The sequence below is a fragment of the Ochotona princeps genome, chromosome 15 (genome assembly GCF_030435755.1).
Source record: "Ochotona princeps isolate mOchPri1 chromosome 15, mOchPri1.hap1, whole genome shotgun sequence".
Taxonomy (NCBI): Eukaryota; Metazoa; Chordata; class Mammalia; order Lagomorpha; family Ochotonidae; genus Ochotona; species Ochotona princeps.
In genome coordinates this window covers 30,837,860-30,865,621 of record NC_080846.1, presented here as the reverse complement: position 1 = coordinate 30,865,621, position 27,762 = coordinate 30,837,860, and the positions used below count along the sequence as shown (strand labels likewise).

Below are 27,762 nucleotides of genomic sequence, written 5' to 3'. Positions count from 1 at the left end.
TCATCTTCAGATTGATTTAAGTAGTGTTTAGAAGTATATCTTTGTTTTTGATAAAGCTTCTAAGAAATCAGGACTGGTATTATTCCTGTTTATAAAGCAGAATTTGAGAGCCAGAAAATTATGTTTGAGCTCCATAGCTTGACAGTCTGGAAGGCTGTCAAACTTGAAAAAGTACATCTGGACAGAGACAGCCGCGCCTTATAACAAAGACGAGCACATGTGCTCACATGGCATGACTGTGTGCACACCATGCAGCTGCTTCAGAATAGAGACCCCTTGTGGACATGGACTACAGTTAGTCTCAGGATATATTTATGTGGATAATTCTGAAAAAGCAGAAATCACAATGATTTCAAATTGTCAGAATATTCTGTTTTAAATTGCAAGGTTTTGGGCCGAGAATGATGACTCGGTGGCTAAATCCTTGCCTTGTAAGTGTTGGAATCCCATATGGGCGTTGGTTTGTGTTTGGCTGCTATACTTCCCAGCCAGCTCCGTGCTCGTGGCCTTAGGAAAGCAGTATAGAGAATGACCCAGAGCCTTCACGCTGCACCCACATGGGAGACCCAAGGAAGCTCCTGGCTTCTGGCTTCAGATTGGCTCAGCTGCAACTATTGCAATTACTTGGGGAGTGAACCAGAAGACAGAGGGTTTTCTGTCTCTCCATTCTATAAGTCTACCTTTCCAAGAAAAGTAAATAAATAAATCTTCTTGAAAAATAAATAAATTGGAAGATTTTACATATAGGAAATAGGAAATTCTGAAAAAAAAAAACAGTCAAATAAGTGAATGACCAATTATATTTTTATGTTCTTAGTTCAGGAGAAATGTTCCCCAGGAGATGGTTATTAATGTGAGTCATTTCAAGCAACAAAGAATATTTTGATTATTGGAAACTGAAATGAAGAGGCAATAAGTTGTGGTAGGAAGGCCATAGGGTAGACTTTGGGCTAGATATGAAGCCTGCCTCATCTGCTTATAGGCCATAAGAACTTTGAAAAGCTAATGGGGCTTTATTTGTCATTTCTGGTCTATAATGAAGGAACTGTAGTACCTACAATGTAGAGACATAGCAGAGTCGGGGAAATGCTAGCAACAGACATTTTTTAGTGCCTGACCTGGGTAGCTCTTTCACCTGTTTGTAATAAGAAATAGTTTCTACTAAAATCTTACTAGGATTCTTGTGTGCTACTTTCCTGTCAGATTCTAGACTGGGAAGAGGAAGTAGAGCGCTAAGGTTGGGAGTCATTCTGTATAAGACAGTGTTCTAGGACTGGTGACAATCAGAATGACATGAGAGTGAACTAGCTGGACCGGCTGGGTAAGGTGAAACTAGTAACAGGGTCATGGAAATAAGTCTTACAAAAGTGGGGAGGGGTGGGGAGAATCCAAGTACCTATGAAACTGTCACATAATACAATGTAATTAATGAATTAAAAATAATAAATAAATTTAAAAAAAAAAGTCTTACAAAAGAAGATGAGGTGAGGGTAAAACAATGTCATGTTTCCAGTGTCCTTTCCATTGGGGTTCAGGAAGCCTGTTCCCCCATAGATCCAGCTTCTACCAAGATGTCTTGGCCCCACAGAGGAAAAACAGGGGACACCTAGTTTCAAGGGGCTGCAGATTACCCTGATTCTTGTATTATGGCTGACTCTTGTTGCTGGTCTCCAGAGAGTTTTACAACAGTGCATTTAGATCACCTGCCAAATGAGCATTTCCTCTTTCTTCATGTGAGACTCAAATGGGGTCCATTCCTGGAAGCTGTTTCTCTTGGGGTTAAGTCCCAGCTCACTACTCCATCTCATGCTATAGGCTGTAGGACTAGGGTGCAGAGCATATTACACTATTTCCCAGATTCTGGTGCCATGTGGATTTGACAATGATATAATGGGTATGAATTTAAAGAACCGGAAAATAGGAAAGCCTACGAAGCTATTTAAGTGAGTGGAAAATAGCACAACTTAGGTAGCTATTTTAATGGACTGAGAGTTGTTCTTGATAAAGTCCACTGGGAACTAAGGAAAGCACAGAGACACTTGGTAATAGGATGACCTCAATACAAAAGTCTGAATGCAGGGAAAATCTTCTGATAGCAAGCCTCCAGAGTAAACTATAGGTCTTGGTACTTGTGAAACATAACTTTGTAGTGCACCTGCTAATGGTGCAGCTGAATTCAATCCAAGATGTATAGATGAATGATTATTCAGACAAACGACTGCCACAATAGTCTTCACCAAAATCACCTACTAAGCACTCACTGGGCATATCATGCATCACCTCACTCTGCTGGTGGTGTTCAGAAACTTGTGTTTTTTCCTTTTTGGGATGTCTGGCCACTAGATGGAGACTTAACAGCTTATTATCAAATATAAAATGACAAAACAGCTTGGCATATGACTGGCTCTGCATTCACATGACATTCCTAAAGGGAAGGTGTGTAGATATTACTTTGTAAGCAAGATGTAATGCATGAAAACAAACTGGGAGAAAGAACCAGGCAGTTCTGGATGAGGGACTGCTGGCTGCTTCTGCCAGAGCCTTCTAGCAGGCATCTGGTAGTGAAGCCTGAGGTTCCTAAGGGTGACAGAGCCTTTCAGAGTCATGAGCTGAAACGTCCTAATAAGAGACTGTGAAATGTTTCTTTCATGCATGACATACAAGTTCCTCAGCTCCTGATTTTTCATTATGATTCCACATTTTTCTCATTTTAAATCAGTAGAGGGCCAGAAGCTAGTCACTGAGTATTTCCTGATTTTATAACAGCCTCTGGCAAGAGAAAGGAATTATAGCATCTTTTTAGGTGGTCTGTTTCTCTGCAAGATGCCTGGAAGCTTTTGTTATGATACATAGCTGAGAGAAAAAGGGCCTGTGGCCCAACAGAATGAGTCATAGACTTGAGATTTTCAAAATCTGTCTCTTATGCTAGCTGGAATTTTAGGTATCTCCAATGTTATGCAGAAAGCATTTAGGTACAATTAACATCTATTGGGAATCCTTTACATTTATGTTCATTTTTAATCCTGATTAGTTTATAAGATAAATAGTAAGACTTGGGAAAGTTATAAAACTAGGCGATCCAACCTGCTCCCACATTTGTCCACCATACATATTTCTAGCAAATTTGGTAATCATAGCTGTTTGGAAATGTTGGGAAAGTGTATAGGAAGTTGATGAACTTCATGTACAACTTATACTAGGATCTCTGTGCTTCACTTTTGGGCTCCTTGGCAGAATGGGTTGATGGGAATATAATCAAGGTTGCTGATAGCCACAGTGACCAAAAGGATGCTGGTAGGTAGCACCAGCGCTGGCTATTGACTGCTCTAGCCATTTGAGAAGGATACTCTAGACTTCCAGTTCCCTGAGAACTGAGTTCTTAGACTCCCAAGTTTCCAGTCATAATATAAAACACTTGCCATCATTACTGAGCCATTAAAAGTTATCAGGATAGTTTCCATTGTCCCAAACTCCGACAATGAAATGGCAGTTGATGGAAATAGTTTGTTCTATAGTCTGCGTAATTAGAAGTACAAATCAAAATCAACTGTCCATTCATCAAGTGTCCGTCAAGACCAGTAGTGATTTCCTAAAAGACTAAAAGTCAGTTGCTATGTTCTAGATGCTATATTGATGGTGCTATGTTCTAGATGTTACACAGATGGAACTATTGCCATCTCTAAATGTATGTTTTATCCTTGATCATTTTGGAGGATTGGGTATCAAGAAGAAAAAAGAAACATTTCCATTGCTTCTTTTCTTACTGTTTGAATTTAATGATTGTGTACTCTTGCTGAATGTGACACTGGGCACAATACAAAGTAATTCACAGACGTGATCATGGCCCTCAGTGAATTTATGAAATTTCAGAAATGTTTGGCTGCATCATGTCTGTTGCTTCTGTTTGTCCAAACAGGTGTTGAAAGGAGACGCATCTATGACATTGTGAATGTGCTAGAGTCACTGCATCTGGTCAGCCGGGTGGCCAAGAATCAGTATGGCTGGCATGGAAGGCACAGCTTGTCCAAAACCCTAAGGAACCTCCAGAGATTAGGAGAGGAGCAGAAATATGAAGAACAGATGGCATTCCTCCAACAGAAAGAGCTGGACCTGATGGAATATAAATTTGGAGAACATAAAAAAGATGGCTATCTGGACTGTCAGGATCAACAGTTGTTGGATTTCTCAGAACCCGACTACCCCTCATGTGAGTTTGTTGGAGCCTTGCAAGTGGTGTCTCTTCTGAAGAGATTCCCTGTGGAATTAGGAAGTGGCAGATTGACAGCCTGAGAGAAAGATGTCCTCTGTACTCTCTGCTCAAGAAAGAAAAACAGAAATAAAAACAGATGGCTCCCCACTCGACCTGGCTTAAAACCTGTCGAATGTTTGGGTCCACCCACTCAACCTGGTGTTTGGCAGATTTGGGCCGTACATCACCCACAGTGCTCCCATTTTAGATCTGATAGCCCTGTGCTATTTTCTTTTTATGAGTCGTTTAGTAACATTTATCATGAATGAAGTATCTTTTTAAATAATTGTATTTAGTTATGTATTGGAGTAGATTACTTAGGAAAACGGTCCCTATCAGAAAATGTTAAGAAGAAAGGCTGATAACCTCAGTTTTCATTTGGTGCAAAAATTTGATTTCGATCTGCATTCACCACCACCCCCAATTCATATTTTTCCCCTTTTGCAGCCATTTTTACTACCTCACCTGTTTTAAAGATGACACAGTACAGGCATCAGTCACATTTCAGTTACAAATATAAAGAATAAAAATGGAAAGATATGGACCTGCTTTCTGCTTTATTCGTGACCTCATGCTTTTCATTCCACCCCATAGCCAGTCCTTATCCTAACTACCAAGAAACACAGCTATCTCTATTAGGGTTTGTCTGCCACCTACCCAGTGGAACACATACCTGATCAGCCTCCTATTTAGATATAGCTTATTGATTCACCTGTTTCTGAAACGAAATAGAAGACATGGACATCTACTGTTGTTTGGATTACGGACACAGAGAAGTAAACCAAAGTCCTCGCCTTTGAGAGGAGAGCTAGGCCTGGAAACAGTCGCAGACCCCACCCTGTCCTCTGATCTTTCTCCATTATTCTGTTCAAAACATTGCTTCAGGAAAACTTCATGGGTTATGCAAAATGATGTGTAAATAGGAAGTATTACAAGAAAGTTACTGTGGTCATTTTCAGATTTTAGGCCAAATGTGGAATAATTTTATCAGCTGTTAAGAAAATCTGTCTTATTTCTTTAGGAACTTAGCTTAATTATGTGGGTCCAGTGGGCTGCTAACTATAAAGTTCATCCTTCCATCTGTTGGTAGAGGTACACAGTTCTGGCAAAGTGTAAGAACAGCCTTTCTTGTGGTAAACCTATGGTTTTGATGTTTTGTTTCATTTCCTTTGCAGCATCTGCACACAGTAGGAAAGACAAATCTCTGAGGATCATGAGCCAGAAGTTTGTCATGCTGTTCTTGGTCTCTAAAACCAAGATAGTTACCCTGGATATGGCTGCCAAAATACTGATAGAAGAAAGCCAGGACACCCCAGACCACAGTAAATTTAAAAGTAAGATTTTTCATCTAAATCACCCACTTAACAACACAGAAGTGGTTGGGTTTCATATGTTGCTGTCCTCTGCCTTTGAGATAATGTGTGTGTGACTTAATAAACCTGCTCATTTAGAGTTAGAATTCCTCTTTAGCTGTTACATGCCTTGTTCGACAGTTCTGGTGGACCATGAGCAGCACAATGCCATCCTTAACATCAGGGAGAATATGAATTTCTTTGCATTTTTCTCTATTTTTGCTTGCATTCAAGATAGAATGTCTGAGTTTTCTTTCCCCTTTTCTCCCCACCCCCTGCATACTACTCTGAAGGGTGGAGATGAGAGTTGTCTACAGGTAAGAACCAGAAGAATGGCCAGGGAAGGGTGGTGGGACATGGCTGCTGGGCTGGGAGAGGTTTCAAAATTCACACCCAGCGCACATTCCTTTCCTGTTGAGTTTGGACCCTGTGCCACTGTCCTAAGAAACCATGAACTCAGTGCTCTCTTTTTGTTTACACATGGATTGGCAGTCACCTGTAGAATGGCTGGATAAGTCCAGCGCTATCTGAATTGAAAAGAAAGTTGCACTGGGGTGAATGACTGATGTTTCTGGACAATAATAAAGCTCCCTTGCTTCAGCTGAGTGCTGAGGTAAAGTGGACTTCCTTCCTGCTAATCAACTTAAGTAGCAATTACTTTGTCGTCATCACCCTTCCTGTTTAATGTGTCCCCTCCTCCTGAGTTTTTCCTCTAGCTGTGCCTTAAAATCTCTTTAAAATTAAGCGAGTGCACCCACCACACAGCCCTCTCCGCTGGGTGGAGGGATTTCCCAAGTTTTCAGTGAGGAGCTGTCTGTCTGTTTAGCACAGTGTCTCCTAACCTTGCATCCTGGGCATTCTGAGCCAGCAGTGTAGCCTCACTGGAAGCTCCAGGGAATCTGTCACAGGCTGGCCGCCCGATGGAACTAGTGCCATGATCTCCTGTGAGAAACCCAGGGCAACCTTTCAAGATGCTACCTATCAGCATTACACTTTCCAAACTTTTAATTAAGCCCATTTTCTCCCCTGTTGTTTTTGTAATATGGTGCTCCCTACTTGTCACTGGGTGCTTCTTGTCAGAGGTGTGAAGGGCACACTAACCTTCCCTTACTGTGTGCCTTAGATGTATCAGATGTATAAATCCTGGATGATTTCATGACAGAGCCACTGGTCCCTAGCCTGTTCTGCTGCTTTCTGCGTGAGGCTTCATGTGGTGGCTAAGACACTTCACATGTCACATAAGTTTAACTGTTGTGGTTATCACACATGGCATGACCATCACTGTGTTTTATATCTTCAAGCAAAGGTACGGCGACTCTATGACATAGCCAATGTTTTGACCAGCCTGGCTTTGATAAAGAAAGTGCATGTAACAGAAGAACGGGGCCGTAAACCAGCATTCAAATGGATTGGGCCCGTGGACTTCAGCTCCAGTGGTAAGGAACATGATTGTGCTGGGCACCTGTGTAATTTTAAATTCCCAATGTCTTTCCAATTCCTGTGTCTACCATATAGTGAGATTGATCACCTTCTCCCATAACCCACACCACATACAAGATTGGACTGGTGTCCCCACTCTAGGAGCAATAACTGTTAGCCTACAAATGGTTTGTGATGGTGGCTCACGGAGTAGGAATGAAAACATTCATGGCTTACAAATGTGGGCGTTCTATAACTACTAAGTTAAAACTCTTGAGAATATTTTCTTCCAAAGTTTTTTCTGGAAGTTTAGAACTGAGAATTGTTTTTTAAATTCAGGTTTTTTTCTATTAGAGTAATATCTTGTTTTTCTCTGAATGGCAGAAAATGTAAAAAGTATATTAATTGCTATCTCAGAACTAGTGTGTGGCTTCTAAATGTAGTACATATGCAATGAACACTCTTTGCAATTTATTTAAAAGGTTACAAATACCATTTTGCTAAATTGGAGTGAAAAAGGTTATTCTCTTCTGCCATGGATAATATCTGAAAAGCCAAGGCCTAGATTCATCTGTACCAGCTACTTTACACATAGCTGAGAACATTCAAGTTTTTTAGTGTAGTGGTTTAAATTCATGCACTTAATCCTGGTTTGTATAAATGTGGTTCTCTACCTCATGTGTAAAAAAAAAAAAATTTCACTTTGTATCTAGATGAAACCACTTAAGATCAAGTATAACTAATTCATCTTAGTAAGTATGTATAGACTGTATGCCACACATAATGCTACATGTCACAAGAGATCAGGGGTTTGTAATATCCCTGCCTGTCTGACTTACACAACTTTGACATTTCCTTTTCTGCCTTTGCCTCGTCCTATTCTTTTCACCTGTAAAGCCCACTGCTCCTTTTCAACATAAATGTATTCTCAACTTTCAAGATCTGGCTCGGATGCCAGCTTCTTCATAAAGTTGGTCCTGATCACTCAAAGCAGAGTGTCCCATGTGAACAGTGGCCATTTAGTAATGTGCTGTTGTCCTTGGTCTACTAGACAGTGTAATCGTTCCAGCTGCCGTAAGTACTTGGAGATTAGACATCAACCTCTCATCTTTTGACTGTCTCCTAGTTCCCAAAACTAGGCTACTCACTTTAGTCATTTATTTTCTTTTAAAGTTCATTCTTTCAGTTTGTATTTAAGAAATCTTTGCCTAACACATGGATACAAGTATAGGTGTGGATAAATGGGATGCTTTTTTTTTTTTCATTTTTGTTTGTTTCTTTTGCATATCCAGTTATGCTGGCATCATTTGTTGAAAAGACTATTTTTTCTTTTCACTGATACTGAAAATAAATTTGCCCATTTGTCTATGATACTTTACATTCTGTATTAAATTATTGTATTGATTTGTTTATCATGGCAATCTAGGCCTCTTAGAATGAGTTGAGAAGTAATCACTCTTGTGTGATTTTCTGTGAAGTTTGTGTAGAATTGGTATGGTTTTGGAGGTTTTTTGTTTCCCTTAAAGCTTTGAAAAAACTTCATCAGAGAAGCCACCTCCTTCTAGAGTTTTCTAGGCAAAAAGGTTTGCTGATTATAATTCCCTTTATAGCTATAAGGTTATTGAGATTGTCTCTAGTAACTCCTTCTACTTTGAATTCAGTTTTTTCTAATTCTGGTTGCTGAAGTTGGAACCTGAAATCATTAATTTGAGACCATTTTTTCATTTCTAATACTTTGTTAGTCCCATAAATATCCCTGTTAATATTGTCTTAACTGTATCCCACATCTTGTGCTTTATGTGTTTTCATTGATTTCCAATTCGAAATACCTTTTCCCCTTTTGATTTTTCTGACCCATGACTTAGATGTGTTATGTAGTTTTGAGATAATCTAATTATCCAGATATCTTTCTCTTGCTTCTGATTTTGGTCCATGTGATCAGGGAACATACTTGGTATAACTTGAATCCTTTTAAATTTTTTTAGATTTGTTGTGTGTCACAGAGGTGATCCATCTTGGTAAATGACCTGTCACTTATTCCTTGTGTTGAGTGACATACTCTAAAAATGACAACTTGGTCAAGTTCGTTAACAGTGTTACCTGATTTTTTTGTATTAATATTGATTTCATGTTTACTTGTTCCTTGTTTATATTCCTTGCTTTTTTAGATTAGTTATTATATTTATATTTAAGATGAGTTTCTAGTGGAAAGAATGTATTCAAAATTTCCCCCCTCCCTCAATCTGATATTTTTTTTTTTCTTTTGAATTGGGTTGAATCTATTTATGTTTCATGTGGTGCCTTAATCTGGGATTTTAATGTGCCTTCTTGCCGTTGTATTCTGAATCCCAATTGTTTCTTTTTTTTCTTTTCAATTTAATTAGTATTTTTTTTAGGCTTCCACTTGAATTCCTTTGTTGACTTACTATCTACATTTGTTGCATTGTTGACTGAATAGCTGTATCTCATGTTATTTTTAAGGGTTGCTCTTGGATTTATGGTGTACATCCTTAATTTAATACAGTCTGATATAATATTGTTCATATTGTATAAGAGTCTTACAGTAACCTTTTTTCATTTCTCCTTCTCTGGCTTTGTGCTGCTGTGATGGACTTTCTTGACGTCTGCTAGTGACAATTATTTCAGCTATTGCATATCTGAAAACATTTCACCATTTTGAGGGTAGGGTAGGCATTGACTTACAGGTTGAAGTTTCTTTTGTTTCCCTTTTGGTACTTTAAAGAAATTGCTCCATTGTCTTTTAGTTTGCACTGAATTTGACAAGGAATCTACTGTTGCCTGCTCTTCTGCATATGATATATTATGCTGCCCTGGTTGTTTTTATCTCTGAGGCAGCTTGGTGTGTGTTATATGATAGACTCTTCTTCATGTTTCTTGTACTTACTCTTGTTGAACTTCTGGATATAGACAGTTCTGTCTTAACTTCACATGGACTCCTTTAAGCACAAAATTAGTTCCAAGTTCTAGCCTTCTACTTAGATTAACCTCACTGTTCTGCCACATTTCAACCTTGAGTTTTCTGCTGTCCATAGTCTTTTGCTCACTTAGTAACTAATCCTTATACTACATATAAAAGAAATAATAAGGCATAATTAAAAAATCAGGTTTCTTGAATTCATTGTCCTAGAGCTGTGGCATAGAGGTTGATCTCAATTTTTCTTGAAAGTGAATCTCAAAATGTTTGGGCTGAGTGTGGTTGGATTTACTTTGATGCTCTCTATACCAACAGAGTATGTGAATATCAGGCCCATTCTAGTTTGGGCTAAAGAACATCTTGCTCTAGTTTTCTTGCCATTCTAATAATTTTAGAAAAATATGGTTTCAATCTCACTTTATAGTCTTCCACCAACTTCCCAAAAAAGTACATTGAAAATAATTGGGAGTTTGAGACAAGGCTCATAAAATTCCTTTGATGGTTTTAGTTTTTGATTTATGGTATAGCTCTGTTCCAATCAGAGGTTCAAAGCCATCCCTTTTAAAAAGAGTAAAATGACCTAAATTACAGTTATATAACAACATTACCAATTCTCTCATTTATTTATGTAGCTGAAGACCTGGTGGATGTTTCTGCATCTGTCTTACCAGAACTGGCAAGGGAAACATACGACCAGATCCCAGTTGGTGCAAAACAGAGGCTGGCTTGTTATGGTTCTCTTCACCCAGTTCAGGCTTCTGAGAGGATCCAGAGGAAAGTAAACTCAGAACCCAGCAGCCCCTGCAGAGAACAAGGTATCTGCTGCACAAGCACAGTGCATGGAACCATCCATCACTGGGTAGTCAAGGCCACACTGTATCCTGTGACTCTACTGCATGTGCTGACTCGAGGTCCTGCTAGTTTTAGCCAGAGATCCACACTTCACTTGCCCAAAGTAAAACATTGATTGGGTGTAAAGGAGATGAATACCAGCTTCACAGTGTGTGATCACAATCCCAGTGCTGCAATTGATACTGAATCACCTTGTCATGGTTGGCCTATTTGGTGTTAGAATTTATCAGACTTACAGAGCAATGCTTGTTTTGTTATATTTGCTTACTAATTCTTGAGGAGACCTGCACTTATCATTGTTGGAGACTGTTACCATTTTAGATAGCTTCTGGAAATATCTCAGAACTAAAACAGATTTGAAATTTTTTTGGAATCCCTGAACTGTAAATAATACATTGAGCAGTCTACCTTTTTTAACTAGTGTATGTTCAGTCTGTTGGTGTCTGTGTTAAGCTTTCTTTTTCCTTTTCAGGATCAAATAGCTATACTTTAGATATGGGAAGTCTGGCAGCTGTCTATAGACAGAAACTAGAGGACACTTCACAGTAAGTATTCTTTAAAATCTGTTCTTTCCTATTTCCTTGTGTTAACTTTGACTTACTTGAAATGTTCCCTATCGAAATATAAAATTATCTAATTCTGTATTAAGAATTTGTGCTTCCCCTTTGTGTCTGTCACTGCAGAGGGACAAAAGCTGGGCCATAGTTTAGTGGTAATTTTTCCAACAGGATAAAGGAAATATTACCCACAACAACTTGGATGTTGGAAGTGGTCATATTAGCCAAAAGGTTCGATAGTGAGGCAGAACATTTGGATTCTTCAGAAAGAACTGTTGTAGAGTCTGTGAAGATTATTCTGGCTGCTGTGAGCAGGAGGGATTAGCAATAGAGAAGAAGCAGATGTGATAGGATCCCAATTCTACTCGAACAATTGAGAGTTGGGCTTCATACTTTCCTCACTAATATACTGCCAGAGGGCTTTGGGTTAAGAAAGGTAGCTCTTAATAAAGTAAGTGGTTAAAACTGTTACACTGGTTCATCATGACAGCATCTGCTTGCCCACTAAGGGAATAAGTGCTGAAGAATTGATAACTAGTAAAGGTAGGAGGCATGGAGGAGGAGCCAGTGTGTGTGCTTACCTGAGGTCCCACATGAGCTCCACCATCCTATCTTTAACCTGTCCAGATTTCATCCAGTCATTTTCTGCTGGGGATAGCAGATAGGTGCTCAGGGAACGCATTTGAGTATAAGCCTAAGCCATTCCCACACTCCTAATATGGTGTGACTGTTTAGGAAAGCAAATAATCAGAGGCTGATAGAATGTGGTAACTTACTTGGACTTTTTGTTTCTTTTTATTACAGAAGAAAAGTCTTTGCCAGTAAGACAGTGGTGCCTCCATCTAGCAGTTTGAGCACTATTACACCTTCCCTCTCTGTTGACTCAGAATATTATGCCAGTCCTTTAGCTCATCAAGTGTTTTCTGTGGCTAAGGCAGATTTGCAGGCTTTCTCTGTGCAAAAAGGTCTGAATGGCCAAGTAGGTGCCTCCCTCACTCCTGCGGCCTCTGACCTGGAAAGCCTGAAACCAGCTCAGCTAGCTGGACAGCCCCTGGTGTACATGCCCTCCTCTTCACTGGTCATGCTGTATGGGAGCCTGCAAAAGGGACCATCCCCAGGGTTGACGTCCGAGAAGGACAGCAGAAGCTCAGAAGTCCCTGTTGCGCAAGAGCTATCATCTCTACTCTCTGCTCAGAAACGCCTCTGTGAGGATAGGGAACATCAGGAAGAAGATGAGCCAGCCACTAAAAGACAAAATTGGAAATGTGAAGACAGCCCCCTCTCCCTTGTCATACCTAAGGTAAGCAGAGTGGGTAGGTGTATCTAGCAACATCTTGCCAACCTGTGCTGATTCCTAGGGACACTGATGGATACCAGGATAATATTTCATGTGTCATTTGCATGATTAATTGAGCACTGAGCTAGGTATCCCAAACATCTAGTCATAACATAGCACTATAGAAAAGTGGTTTTAGTAAAAGTCACACTATAAAGTCTGAAGAAGCTAAGTGAGAAAAGCTAAGAATTACAACATAAAGGTAGTAACCACTGTGAACATGGCTGTATGTTTCCTCCCCATCATTCTTGTATACTTTTTTTAAAAGTCTCTTGGAACCTCTAAAATAATCATCTTCATCCAGGATGCAGCTGAGTTCCAAAGTCAGAAATGTGGCTGGTGTCTTGCTCTCACGGGCCACACTCAGTTCTCTTTACTGCTCAGTAATCCCATTATCCTAGCAGTAAAAGAGAAGACCAAAAAGCTGAGCTGTGTTTATCTCCTGCTTGGTAGCTTTTCAGAGGTTAAGGAGATGTGACCACAACCTCAGGAAGCAGACACACTGTGATTGCAGCAGAGTTCAGTGGGTCAGCCAGAAAATTACAGCATCAGAAACTTCTTATAAAACCAGCTCAGAACTTTTATTTCACAATGTAAACACCATGGCTAGTTTTCCATAACTAAATTCTCTCATTTCTGCACTTGGGAGTCATAATCCTACAAATCCATATGATGTTCATTTCAGACCATTCTTTTAATTAAAACTAGAACAACTAGTTGATACCTATCAGTGTGGGACATAGCTGTATTTGTTTGTTTACAAAGTAGTCTTCAAAAATTTCATTAAAAAATCATAGTACAACTAAACAATGCATGGTATCATGGTTGGAGACAGTCTGATGTCTTATGGAGGCCCATATTTGAAGGCTTGCTCCCCAGAGTCTTAGGTTAATCGGATGAAGAGGGTAGAAACGTAGCATAGTGAATAGTGTTTAGAAGCAGACTTTTGGGATGTGGTTAGATTGAATTTTGTTGTTAGGCTAAACCCTTCCAAGACCAAATTATGATGGACTTACTAGAGAAGGCACATGCTCCTCTTACTACCTGACAAACCGGTGGCACTACCCTATCTTGAACACCAAAACCATGAGCCAGATAGATATTTTGTTATTGTTATGAAAAGCCAACATGAAGGGATATTAAAACTACACCAAAATAAACTGATCTGTTAATTCCATTGTTCATGAATTTTTTTTAATACCCTCATGAAAACCAATTTGAAAAAGCTGTTAGAATTTATTATTAGAATTTTGATTGGCTTTTCTTTTCTCTTGTTTTCTTGTACTTAGAAATTATCAGAATCCACAGACCGTGTCTCTCCCAAGATGATGGCTAGCAGTGAATCTATACCTTTCAAAGACTGTCCTGTGAATAGTCACCCCTCTGCTTCGAAGGAAGTTTCGGGAAAGGCTACAGCTAATGGCTTTGTTTCTTCTGAGTGGGGAAGTTCATCAAGAAATATAGATGCTGAAAAGCCTATGAAAGAAAGTGAAAGTGTCCAAGAGCCTTCTCTGCTACAGTGCCTGTATGTGCAGTCTCCAGCTGGTAAGGGATGACGTCATGTGCCAGAGGCCTTGGGGGAGCCAAGTCAGAAGGTAGATTGTTAAATAGTTGTCCATGTCATGTAGCCAAAGTGCTTCCTTGGATGGGTTGCTGTCTGTTTGCTCTGAGTCATACTCTGCCGCTTATTTCTTCCATCTTATAAAATGAAAGGTGAGGCTATGTCTAGTTTCATCAACTTTAAGTATAATAGAAAAATAATTTGGACAGTTATCTTTTCCATACATTATACTTCATTGCTTAAAAAGCATAACTTTCAAAAGTAATTCTATTTTTATAATTTAGCTAATTCTGACATTCAGTGTAACAGTTTGCACCTATTGGTTATGATTACACAGCTAACCATCTGATCTCAAAAATGTAGATGTCCTGACTATATCATTGTTATCAAGTATCAAGACTAGGGTATGAAGTTTTGACATTCAAAAACCACTTATCTACAGCAACCTAAGACAGGTATTGAACCATCCTCATGGGCAAAACAGCAATAATAGATTCTGCTTCCTCACAGGGCTGTGAAAACTGAATTTAATCTAATAAGATATTTAAAGCACTTAGAAAAATAATGCCTTGCAAGTAGTAAGACTCAATAAATGCTTACTATTTTGAATTAAAGCTAATATACAATAGATACCTAATTTTTAACCTAGGCACATTTGTACATAAAGCAGCTCTTGATGCAGTAGTACTCAAGCTGATCTTCAATTCTTGCTTGGCTTAAGTTTAAAGCTACCAGAGCAGACTGGATATTACTGACATAGAACAGATTCACCTGTCTAGAAAATACTTTAGCATCGTGTGCTTACATTAGCATGGTAATCAATGTTGATGAACAAAAACATAGCCCGGTGGAAGGAAAATTAGACCCTTACACAGGAATTTTATTTTTCTTTTTCTGTGGTATAGACCCTTTGCCGTTTTGGTGGGGCCCATAGATTCCCCAGCCATTTATAAATGCAGAGAATAAAGTTATAAAGAAATCTAATTATATTAAAATACAAATTAGAAAAATTATTTTTAAAAGTTATAGTAATAAAAATCTAGTAGCAGGTCCAATACTGTCATTTCAAAGTTGATGAGCTTGACCATGTTTATTAAAAAATCTGCAACGGCTATAAGGTAATATGATCATAACTATACTTTTTACTAGTGAAAAGGTCAAGGAACTGTTAATATTGTTATTTACTGTCTATGATGAACAATGAGGGATATATCTAAATTTTCAGATAGAAGTTTGCAAAAAGTAAAAATAGACTTTTTCCCATCCCAGTTTAACTTTGCTCCTCCCTTTGGGCTCAGTGGAACTCAGATTGAGAAAGCTTCAAGGGATGAGGGACAGACAGGCAGTGGTTACAACACTGCTTAGGACTACGGCTTCTCTATCAGGGTGCCTGGGTTTGAGTCCCAGCTCTGCTTCTGATCCAGCTTCCTGTTAATGTGTACCTTGGAAGGCAGCAGGTAATGGTTGAAGTACTTGGTCCTTTCCACCATGGGGGAGTGCTAGACTGTGTTATCTTCAGCCAGGCCAAATCCTGGCTTTTGCAGACATTTGGGAAATGGAGGGCATGAACCACAAAATGGAAGATCTGTCTACCTATCTCTAGCTCTATCTCTCTGACTTTCAAAACAAAATAAAACCAAAAAAAGAGGCGGGGGAGAAATCCTTTCACAGACACACCCTCCAAATGATCATGTAGGTAGAAGTGAGTTACAGTCTTGCTCACTACTGTGAGACAAATGTGGAGAGGCAGAATATAGAAATGGGTTTGTCCTGGTCAAGCAGGGAAAGGTTTTGTCATCCAGCAATTTGCCATGCACTCCCATCTGAAAAGGCCATGAGGAACACTGGCATGAATAGCATCTTAACCCTCTGTTGAGATTCACTTGTTCTGCTTCAGTTTCAGGAGTAAATGGCTTCAATGTGCTTATATCTGGCAATCTGCCCCCACCGAGTGTGGGAACATCCTCGGCTCAGATGTCCTCCTTTGGTGTTCCATGTATGGTCTTACCGTCTCCTACTCTGGGAGCTTTTCCTGTCCTGTATTCTCCCTCAGTGCCTGGGCAAGTGTCATCTTCTGGCACCCTCCCAAATACAGGACCTGTGAATTTTGGCTTACCTGGCCTTGGATCAACAGCTCATCTTCTCATTGGCCCTGCACCCATGGTTAATTCGAAGTCATCCACACTCCCTTCTGCAGACCCTCAGCTTCAGGCTCAACCTTCTCTGGACTTAAGTCCCGTTATGGCAAGAACATACAAGCTTCAACCTGAATCTCCTGTTTATATGGGACATCCAGTCTCAGTAGTAAAACTGCAGCAGGTGAGTTTTTGGTTTCACAAAGATGGTATCACTTTGTGATTGGGAATGCTTTCATTTAGTTAGCTTTTGTTTTAGTTATATGACTACAGGATAGAATTGGCACTTGGTTAAGCTCTCCCTGGCTTCCATTGTAGATGGATACAGCATTGTTGGTTTATTTCTGCATGAGGAAGGTGATATTACACTTCAAAGAGAAAAACAACACAATCTTAATTGTCATTCTGTTTCATAGAATTAAAAGGGGATCTATTTTTATGCATAAGTAAAGAAAAATTATGAATATTTTAATGATTTTATGATCTCCAAACTTCATTTCATTTAAAGACTAACCTATATATTAATAATGCAGTCAGGAGAAATCAAAATCTTTTTTAAAACTTCCTAATTTAAGGATTATTAGCTTTTGTCATTTCTTCAAATGTGATATATGGGAGGCAATGGAGATGGACATATACTCACAAAAATACTTATATTGGGATGGGTACTGTTAAGGTGCCACATGGAACATTCAGGTTTTATATCAAAGTGCCTGGCTCAATTCCTAGCTACTCCGCACTTCCAACCTAGCTTCCTTCTAATGGAGGGCAGCAGCTGATGGCCCAAGAACTTGATCAAAGTACTTGGGGTTCTGCTACCCACACGGGATAATCAGACAGCTCCTGGCTCAGCCCCTACTGTTATGACCATTTAGGGAGAAATTCAGCAGATGGAAGAGCTCTTGTTCTCTCACTCTTCCTTTCAAATAGATCGTTTTTTTCCATATAAATTTCAAATATATATATATTGGAAAGGCAGATTTGTAGAAAGAGAGAAAGGTCTTCCATCTGCTGGTTCACTCCCCCAAATGGCTACAGCGGCGAGAGCTGAGTTGATCCACAGCCAGGAGCTTCTTCCAAATCTCCCACACAGGTGCAGGGTTCCAAGGCTTTGGGCCGTGCTCCCAGGGTGTAAGCAGGGACCTGTATAGAAAGTGGAACAGCTGGGATACAAACCGGTGCCCATATGGGGTATGGCACTTAGAGGTGGAGGATTAACCAGTTGACCCAACATACTGGCCCCAAATAAATATTTTTAAAAGCATATTATCGAAATAGATATAATAAATGTCAATCAACACTGTAATTGTCACCTAATGTGTTTGTGGTTCAGTAAGTCAACTGTTGAATTCCCCACATACACTGAGGCACTGTTCAGACTGATGACTTGTTCTCCCACAGTAAACCAAGAATATTTTAGGTTATTCAGAAGCTCAGATGTATGCTCCATAGTGAAATAAACATGTTAGTTTTTCAAAAGATTATTATAGTATAACAGTTTTTGCTCACCAGTTACATGCCAGGAAGTGAAGACAACAGTAAACAAGATAATGGTCCCAGCCACTTTAGGGCATAAAGAGGTAAAGAGTTAATATTTACCATCACTGAGCATCAGGATGATAACAGAGTTAACACACATTTGGTATTTGTTTTACCTGCTCTACAGTACTTATGAATTTTGCCTCATTAATTTGTAATGCCCTGTGATGTTGGTACTGTTTTCATTTCCATTGCATAGATGGAGAAATGGGATAAATAACTTGCCCAGAGTTACACAGCTCCAGGTGTCATGCTTGTGACCTCTTCAGTCAGCTGCCTTTCTGTACCCAAATAGGTATCTAATTTTCAGCTCTGACAACCGTGCTGTGAGTGTTCAGTGGGATTATTGTGATTGAAAAGCAAAGAGTAAGAACACCTGCCTAGGGGGTATAATAGCAAAGTCCTTATAAGGACAAGGTCAAGAATTTCCAAGTCGTAGAGTAAATAGTTAGATTTCACTTTTGCTATTTCTTCTTGTTCAGTCACCAGTTCCACTGACCCCCAAAAGCACCGGACGCACAAATCGCGAGACATTTTTCAAGACACCTGGGAGCCTCAGGGATCCAGTCCTTAAGAGAAGAGAAAAGAATCAGTCACGGAACACCAGCTCCGCCCAGAGGAGACTAGAAATCCCCAGTGCTGGGGCTGACTAGCTGGACACTTTGGCGAGTGAGAGTGGCATCAATCCATCTATCTGCACATCCCTATTCCAGACTACAGCATCCCAAGCAGGATACAAACCATGTGTGCCGCAGCGCATCCTTCCCCTTTGTCATCCACTTGCCACATCATGAATCATTTTGTCAATTGTGCATGTAATACAAGTTAAAGTGCAGACTGCCTGGTGTCACAGTGAAAGCACCTACTGACTTATGTGGTTTGTTTCAAGGTTCTTCAACTTATTGTTAGAAGTAGATCTAAACAGACTCCTGGAGCCATGTGGTTATTCTGAATGGGGAGTGTCTAGCACTTAATTTGGGGCGCAGTCTCCACATGTGTTTCCACTCACCCTGAGCAACCCTGTGGTGAGGGAAACTTGTTTCTGCAGTTTACAAAGCTACTGCTTCCTTAGGCTTCACCAAGAAGCCACCTTCAGTTGTGAATCCTATGGTATTATTTATTTTGTTCCTGAAATGGGATTTAGTGCAAAAAGTTTACAACTTACAGCCTAACACATTTTTTTCAGGGTATGACGACTTGAATGTTTGTATTTTCTTCTGTAATTTGCCCTGCACTTATTCTACAACCTAGTAATATAATAATGTGGATGAATGTGCCTATGTGACCAATGTTATGACCAAAATAACTGTGAATGACACACCTTGCTCTAAAGGAACTGTGCCATCATGACCTATAACCATGAGAACCAATATGAATGCTGGCAGCATGGTCACTGCTTCCCAAATAACTGTGTGAACCATGAGATTGGTTGTTTGTTCAAAATAACCCCAATGTTGCGTCTCTTTCATTATATGCCCTGCATTTTTTTTTTAAATTTAAATGGCAAGTGTAGAATATCAGGTATGGATGCCATCTAATAATTGCTCTTTCCAAAATAAATCAGGATGGTAGAAAAGACTTTTGTAGAACATTAGAACCCAGATGGTTGAATTTCTCTACAGTCTTGATGTGGAAATTGATACAGGGCAACAGGGGGGTTATTTTATTTTTCTTTACTTGTCTTCATGTTTGGAAGGATAGGAGGAAAAATAGATATATTTTGCTCCATTTCCAAGAGGGAATTCTGATAAATAAGAATGATGAGTGCAGGGCTTCACTGTTCTAGCATGAATCCAGTTCTGGAAACTCTTATGCAATTCCCCTTTGTTAAACCATATTACTTTTAGGAGATCATTAAGTGGCCAAACTAGTTCCTTGTATTCCTAGATTTAATGGTATTTACCTCAGTCTTGGCTCTTCAGAGGAAATGGCTTTCTTTCTCCATCCCTTCCCACGTCCCTCCTTTCTCTCCTACTCTCCTTATTTCCTTCCTTTCTACTCCCTCTAGTCTTCATTTTTTCAAAACTCCTTAGATTTTAAATCTCAATATATGGTTTTTTTTAAATTTTGGATCCAACAAAATGTTATATGGAAGAATAATATTAAGTTAACAGACTCTGGAAGTCTGTAGTAGCTTTATATTAACTACAGGATAATATTAGTCTTATTATCCCTACGAGCTATTTGAAAACTTGAGGTAAGTAGCCAGACTAAATAAATTTGCTACTTATACAAACTTTTATCAACACTAAACTTTTAAAGTTTCCAAGATATTTTTCCCTTTTTTTCCCAGTCTTTAGAATTAGATGGAAAAAATGATTTTGTCAACTGCACGATAATGATTATTCTCATTAATAGTAATGGGTTCCCCCTTTGAAACAAGTAAAAATAGCCCTATTCATACAGATGACACAGAATGTGCAGCTCAGAAGTCTGTATTTGCGTCTTGAATGTTTCCCCAAGCATAAGAGCACAACTAAATATTCTTGCTAAGAAGTCTACATTTAGTTGGAAACACAAACTTGGTTTTCCCTTCCTGTCCCTAGATGTCCTCCACTTATCTTAACTTTTTTGCTATCCTTTTTTTTCTGTCCACTCATATGACTTCATTAACCTCAGAGCATTTGTGCTTCTTGAGAGGTGTTAAGAAGCAACCCCATAAGTAAGAATATTCTGAGATTGTGATAGTACATAGCAATAGAAACTAAGAACAAATTACTTCTGTCTTCAGCACTGGCTTGATATACATCAAAACAAACTAATAATGTAGTCACCGTTCCTGCCAGGAAAATAGTCTTTCTTAAAGAATAGCTGATGGCAGTGATACTGCTGAGCTAGACTTTGATATGTTGGATAGTGAAGCAGTAGTGGCAATCTTGAGTCTATATAATTTAAAATAAAAAAAAAAATCACTGTTGGTGTTCCTGTTGAGGACATGCAGCTTTGAGTTGGCACTGGGGGCATGTGTGCCCTATTACTGTCTAGGGTTTTTAAAACCCTTTCATTCTGGTACAAGAGTTGGGGGTATAACTTTTATACTTGAATCTACCTACCAAGTTTACATTTCTCAATTCCTTTTTTGGAAGGTGCTATTTCTGTATTTAAATAACTTTTTAAATTGTAAAGCTGCTTTCTGCTTATATTATTGCACTGCTAGTTTTATGTAGGTATTAATTTTATTGCTGCCCACTGCTTTTGGTTTCATATTATTTAGCTCTGCTCTTTCTCCTAATGACTGTATTATCCATGACTATCTACTTACAACTGTTTTACATGTACTTTACTATCTACTTACAACTACAACTTTACATGTAAACAGATTTATTCTTCTAGAGAAAGTATTAAGCTTTATTAAACGGCAATAAAAGTTAGCTCATTAAAATGGTGGTGGTGGTATTCCTTGATGAGTGGTTTCCCTCCCCCAAAGGAAAATAATTAACAGTTGCAACATAAGTAACCAAGCCCTCATAAACCCAATCAGGTCTTTGCAGAGAACTTCCTGTGGTTCCCAAAGGCTAAAACTGACAACATAGGAACTACATGGCAACTTGGGAAGGGTGTGGGATGTGCTGATGATTTCTGCAAATCCCACCATTCTATACTCTAATGCTTACATAATGAAGACATCAACTAACTGAAGGCAGATCAGCTGCCAGACTTACAGTGTCTGTAAGGTTAAATGGCCCCAATTCATGTCCCAACTGCTCCACTTGCCATTCAGCTCCCTGCTTGTGCCCTGGGAAAGCAGTCGAGGATGGCCCAAAGCCTTGGGACCCTGCACTTGCATGGGAGGCCAAGAGGAGGTTCCTGGCTCCTGGCTTCGGACTGGCGCAGCTCCGGCTGTTGCAGCTGATTTGGGAGTGAGTCATTGGACAGAAGATCTTCCTGTCCTCCTCTCTGTATGTGACTTTACAGCAAAAATTTAAAAAAAAGTTTAAAAAGGATTTATTTATTTTTATTCAAAGACAGATCTACAGAAAAAAGGAGAAACATCTTCCATCTGCTGGTCCACACCTCAAACGTCCCCGATGGCCAGATGAAGTGATTCCAAAACCGGGAGCCCCTGCCAGGTCTTCTACATGGGTAGAGTCCAAAGGCTTTTGGCCATCCTCCACTGCTTTCTTGGGTATTTAATGAAATATTAAATGCTTGTTATGGCATTTAGTATTTTACATTTTTCTAAGTCATTTTTAGTATATGCGCTGTCCAAGCAAGCACCCAAGTTATTTTTAATGGCCACTCATTTGTTTCTAGTGTTAAAATCAGATACATATGAGGCAATGAATGTCTTTTGACCTGAAAATACTTCTGAAATTAAGAAATCATGTATAAACCTAAATCATTTTCTTCCATTGACTCTTGCACACCTAGACCCTTTTGTTTGCTTGGTTTTATTTTCAGTCAGCACTTCACGGGTCACTATCAGTTGAAGAAGCTCTTCTCTACAAGCTTGCAGTCTTTCCCCACCTGTATTCTGGAAACTCAGCTGTCAATGAATATTAAGAGTCAAAATTAAGTTCTACTGGTTTTAAAAAAGCTAGTCATTTTTCTAACTACAGAATTTTTTTTTTTGCTTTCAATTTATTTAATTTTTAATTACGTTGCATTACGTGACACAGTTTCTAACTACAGAATTTACCACATAGGAATTTATCGGAGGGAATTTATATGAGTATTCATTGTTTTTAAAAAATGATTTTATTTTTAAATCTTTTTTTCTTAGAGTTTACAAGGTTCAGCAGAAGCTATTTTGAGAACAGTCTTCCAAATAGCCCTCTAAAACTTTCTGTCACTGAAAACAAAAATAGGTCAATATTAGCTTCTTAAAGACAGAGGCCATAGATAATTTATATCTGTAGTTACCACACCTACCATAAAATGTGCACCCAGTAAAATATTGGGGGAAGAAAATTGAATGCATGAGTTACTACAAATTTATTTTTATTTTAGAGGGTCCATTATATGAATCCAGGTATATAATAACTAATAAATAATTGTGACATATATTATTTTGTTTTATTAGATTTTAGTTTAGAAGAATAGTTTTTATGATACAACCAGTGTTAATAAAATGCATTTTATAGTCATTCTGTTTTTAAATGTTTAGAGGCATCCCATGTTACGATGATACGTTTCTGACTCTATCTTTAGAGTCCCTTCACAGTCTTGTTCTTGCCAGGTATGCATGATATTATCTGCTGCTGTTCAACATTCATTTTTACTCCCTAAGTTCTCATCACAGGAAGCCTGGCAATTGCATTTCCCATATTCCATGCTACCAGATTTTACATATGCTTTTTGTCAATAAGGTATATTGATGCAAGACTGGTAAACATAAACGAAGCTAAGGCTGTTCTTCCTGCTCTTGCCATAGTAACATTTTATGCATAGATGGTACCGACTGGTTTTGCAGCAGCCACTCTTTGGCTACCTAGTCCAGGGCTATGCACTGGTTCTATGATGCTGGAAGAAGTTTCATAATGTTTCCAATCATCAAAAGGAAAAGACATCATCCTATACCCAGCCTCTGGCTAATATCACATTACCATATAGTGCTAATATGGTTGACGTTTTTGACAATAGGCCTTTGGCTCCTCCTTTGCCTCCCTTGCAAAAAATGTCCAAGAACCTAGTCTTCTATTTTACAATCTTTCTGGTAGAAAGACCTAGAATGTTTTATAGTTTCTATGAGAATCCTGCAGTCCTATCTGCTACCTCTTTTTTTTTCCATCCTCTATTACTCAACTTTTTTTTATAAAAAAGATGTATTATTTATTGAAAAGCGGAGTGACAAGAAAAGACAGAAGACAGAACAGGTCAATCATTCATCTCAGCTATATGTTGGCAGCGACATATGGGGCAAACGGTGACTTTATGATGGACCATATCAATCAGTGGATGACCTCATCAAACGAAAATGGCAGCGATTCATAACTGGAGAACTATTAAAACCACTCGAGCAAATATCTCAGAGCATGCCCCACATCCGGGACTTGGGGTGGGCGGGAAACCGGGTGGGGCTTCACCCTCAATATCCCCCTATACCTCAGACACATGATGGAAACAATATGGACATAATAGTATTACCCACTTTGCTATATCCCCTGAACCTTTTTTTTTCACCGCAATTAACTATGTAAAGATTGTCAACAATACAATAAAAAAAAAAGAAAAGTGGAGTGACAGAGAGAAGGAAACAGCTCTTCCATCTACTAACTTACTCAAAATATTCACAACAGCTGGTGCTAGGCCAGGCTAAAGCCAGGAGCCGGGAACACTGTGTCTCCTGCGTGGACAGCAAGAACCCCAAGATTTGGGCCATCACCTGCTGCCTCCCAGTTTATTTTTCAGAGGATGGATTAGAAGCAAAGGTGGACCTCACCTCAAAAATTCCAGTCACGGGATGTGGGCCTCTTAAGAGACAGTTTAACTTGTTGCACATTAAGACCCAACCCCAATACTTTCAATGCCCCCTTTCTCCATACTCCTTTCTGTTTCCATGTCATCACAGTAACCATTCCCTCTTCCTGACAAGCCCTACCCTCACCCACTTCCCACCATTTTTCTTTGTCTGTCAGGCTGTCTTGAATGCATCTTCTCATGTCCTTCATTCAGCAAGGATTATTTGTTTTCTTCAACATACACTGAGATTCTGCAAGACAGGAATAAGCTTTACTCACCTAGGACCTAGAATTGTGCTCAATGAAGATATGAATAGATGGTCCACCAAGCTGAGGAAGAAATCATAACAGTGCACTAACTATTAGAGTAGCTATAGCTTAATATGTAATGGCAGCAAAAACAAAGCAAACAAACAAACAAAAAAAGCTGATAAGATCAACAGCAGCTTCTCTCCAAAACCAACCCTTCCAACAAAGTTGATGCTGATCGTTTATGCACTTAGTAAACACTGACTATTCCTAAACAAACAGTAAAGATGTACCCCTTTCCCCCTTAAAATATTGGTACATTTAAACTGATTCAGTGACCAAAGCAGCTTTGAGAGAAAACGAGGTAAAGTGACTTGCCTTGGAGTACACAATGATTTAACCACAAAGCCAAGACCAAAACGCAAGACTCCCCCTATCCTAGGGCACTTGCCTCTAGGCCTCTCACTTTTAAATTCAAGGCAAATCATTCCAAGAAGTTGAAGGAGTTATCCATACAACTTATCTAAAAGGATAATCATATGATGTTCTGCTTGAAGGAATTTCATAGGTCATACACTTTGGTGTGCACCTTTGGCTCAAGTTTCAAGTGTGCAAAGCAGTCTTAACATTTGAACTGGCTTTTGGATGTGCCTGTAGATTTCCAGGTAGAAAAGAAATAAAAGTGAGAGGGGCATTTTAGGACAAGGGAGTGATTGGAACAAAGGGCACAGATGCATAATTGCAACTATTATGTGACCTTTAAACATTTCTTTTCACCAATTTAAAGACTTGCAGTCAGCAATAAATATTCACCAAAATGAGAAAATGCTAATTATCTAGCATATAATGTAAAACACTAGAAAGATGGGAAATCAGTCTTATTTCTTAGTTGGTAGACCACTTAAGGTCTCATGTTCTAAAATAGGGTAATTACTGAGCATCTATTCCATGTCTTATTGAATTTACATTTCATTCAATTGCCAACATTCTATGTTTTATACATTTGATTTCATAAAATATGGCAGTTATTTTAATAGGATATTTCCACTGGCATCATTTCCTTTGGGACATATTTGTCCTTTATATAAAAACTTGCTTTGTTCTTCACTTAGCTGGATGAAGTCTCCTTAGTTAGATTTCTCTAACTGTATTTCTAGAGTTCTCAGATGGTGAGAGTATCAGCATCACCACTACCAGCTCTTTTTTCTCTAGGAAGAATATTTATTTGTTTGTTTTTATTGGAAAGGCAGATTTATAGAGGAGAAAGAGAGAGAAAGATCTTCTATGTGCTGCTTTACTCCCCAAATGGCTGCAATGGCTGGAGATGAGCCACTCCAATGCCAGGAGCCAGGAGCTTCTTCCAGGTTTTCCATATAAGTGCAGGGACCCAAGAACTTGAGCCATCCTTTGCTGCTTTCCCAGGCCAAAAGCAGGGAGCTAGATCTGAAGTGGAGAGCTGGGACTTGAACCTGTTCCCACATGGGATCCCAGTGCTGCAAGCAGGGGATTAGCCAGTAAGCTACCATTCTGGCCTCTGATTACTCAGTCTCTTGAAATGTCACAAGTTTTCATCATTGGGAAACACAAAGGCAACTTGAGTACATGCTTGCAATCTGCACAAACAGACTTTGTACATTAACAATAAACTAAATGGTCAGATGGGTCACTGGTCATGACAAGTGTCTGTTATTTATATGGTAGTTTATGGACTGAAGCAGTAAAGTTCATACTTCATGCAATTAAAGGCTAAAAACACCTGCTGTGAAAATCTGAAATCTAAAAAGCTCAAAAATCCAAAATTATGAACTCTAACATAATACTAAAGTCTACCATTAAATGCCAGACCTCAGCTATCAAGTTCTAGTCCAAACAGATACTCTAGACATTACATAAAATTACCTTCAGGGGGCCCATGTTGTGGCATAGGGTTAAGCTGCCACCAGTAATCCTGGCATCCTGTAAGGAATAACAATTTGAATCCTGACTACTCCACTTCCAATCTAGTTTTCTGTTAGTGTGCCTCAGCAGGCAGCAACCCAAGTGCTTGGGTTTCTGCCTCCCACATGGGGAGCCCAGTTGGGATCACTGCTTTGGACTTTGGGCTTGGTCATTCTGGCAAATGAAGTAGTGGATGGAAAATCTCTGTGTCCCCCCCTCTCTTTGTATCTACCTTTCAAATATATAAAAGAATTTTTAATTGCCTTCAGGCTCTGTGTGTATGGTATATATGAAGTATAGGTGAATTTCATGCTTAAACATGGGTCGCATCTTCCAGACAGCTCATCACATATATACCAACATCCTACAACCTGAAAAAAACAAAAACTGTGAAAACCTAATTCACAGTCATTTCTGATAAGGGATACTGAACCTGTATTCATAGTTAATTGATGAAATCTGAACCATGTTATTGGAGAGCTAACATTAGTTAAACCATGAAACCTGAATTGTATGCATATCAGAACCAGCAGTTCCAGGGGTTGCCTGTGTACATGCCTGAAATTTATTTCTATTTTAAATCTTTGCTATACCTGTGGCAGAAATTAATCTCAATTCAGGATGGAAACTGTGATAGACAAAGATAGATGTGCATCTGTGTTTACTGTACCATTGCTTAGAACAATAAAAAATCATAAACAACCTTGAGCTCCAACAACACGGTAAAATTTTCATCTATTCACATTATGTTATTCTATTGAATAGTTTAAATGTAATAAAACTAGCTATTTATAACAAAGATACATGCACTTTTTAAAAATTTACTTATTTTATTATGCTATGATACAATTCTATTTTATTATGCTATGATACAATTCTGGAATTTCCCTCTCTGTCACTGATTTTCCCTATATTATTACTATAGCCCTTCATAAACAGTCATATGTCCATCATTCTGATATTTAAGTATCCTGACATTGTAGGTATGGATAATGGCAGAGTTCAGCATCCTGTTGTCAAACATGCACTTTTTTAGTTAATAAATGAAAGAACAGACACATACATACATACATACCAGCATCAACATAAAGTTATTGCTGAGCAGATTGTAAAAGGAAATAGATCAGGTTTACTGGGAGTATGTCAGCTGTACCTATGAAATTCTGCTTAATAACTAAGAGTTCTTTTTTTTAAGATTTATTTATTTATTTATTTATTTATTTATTTATTTATTGGAAA

At 38.8% G+C, this 27,762-nt stretch overlaps 1 protein-coding gene across 1 annotated transcript in view; it reads left to right on the top strand.

Annotated features, from left to right (window-relative positions):
• Window positions 1–20,815, top strand: part of E2F7 (E2F transcription factor 7) — a 32,606-nt gene extending 11,791 nt beyond the window's left edge. The window contains exons 5-13 of the mRNA XM_058673669.1: window positions 3,917–4,207; window positions 5,425–5,583; window positions 6,903–7,037; window positions 10,588–10,770; window positions 11,280–11,352; window positions 12,169–12,664; window positions 13,990–14,245; window positions 16,159–16,580; window positions 18,418–20,815. Coding sequence (XP_058529652.1) covers window positions 3,917–4,207; window positions 5,425–5,583; window positions 6,903–7,037; window positions 10,588–10,770; window positions 11,280–11,352; window positions 12,169–12,664; window positions 13,990–14,245; window positions 16,159–16,580; window positions 18,418–18,588 — 2,186 coding nt within the window. The 3' untranslated portion in view covers window positions 18,589–20,815. The remainder of the gene's footprint in view (window positions 1–3,916; window positions 4,208–5,424; window positions 5,584–6,902; window positions 7,038–10,587; window positions 10,771–11,279; window positions 11,353–12,168; window positions 12,665–13,989; window positions 14,246–16,158; window positions 16,581–18,417) is intronic.
• The last annotated feature ends 6,947 nt before the right edge of the window (window positions 20,816–27,762 follow it).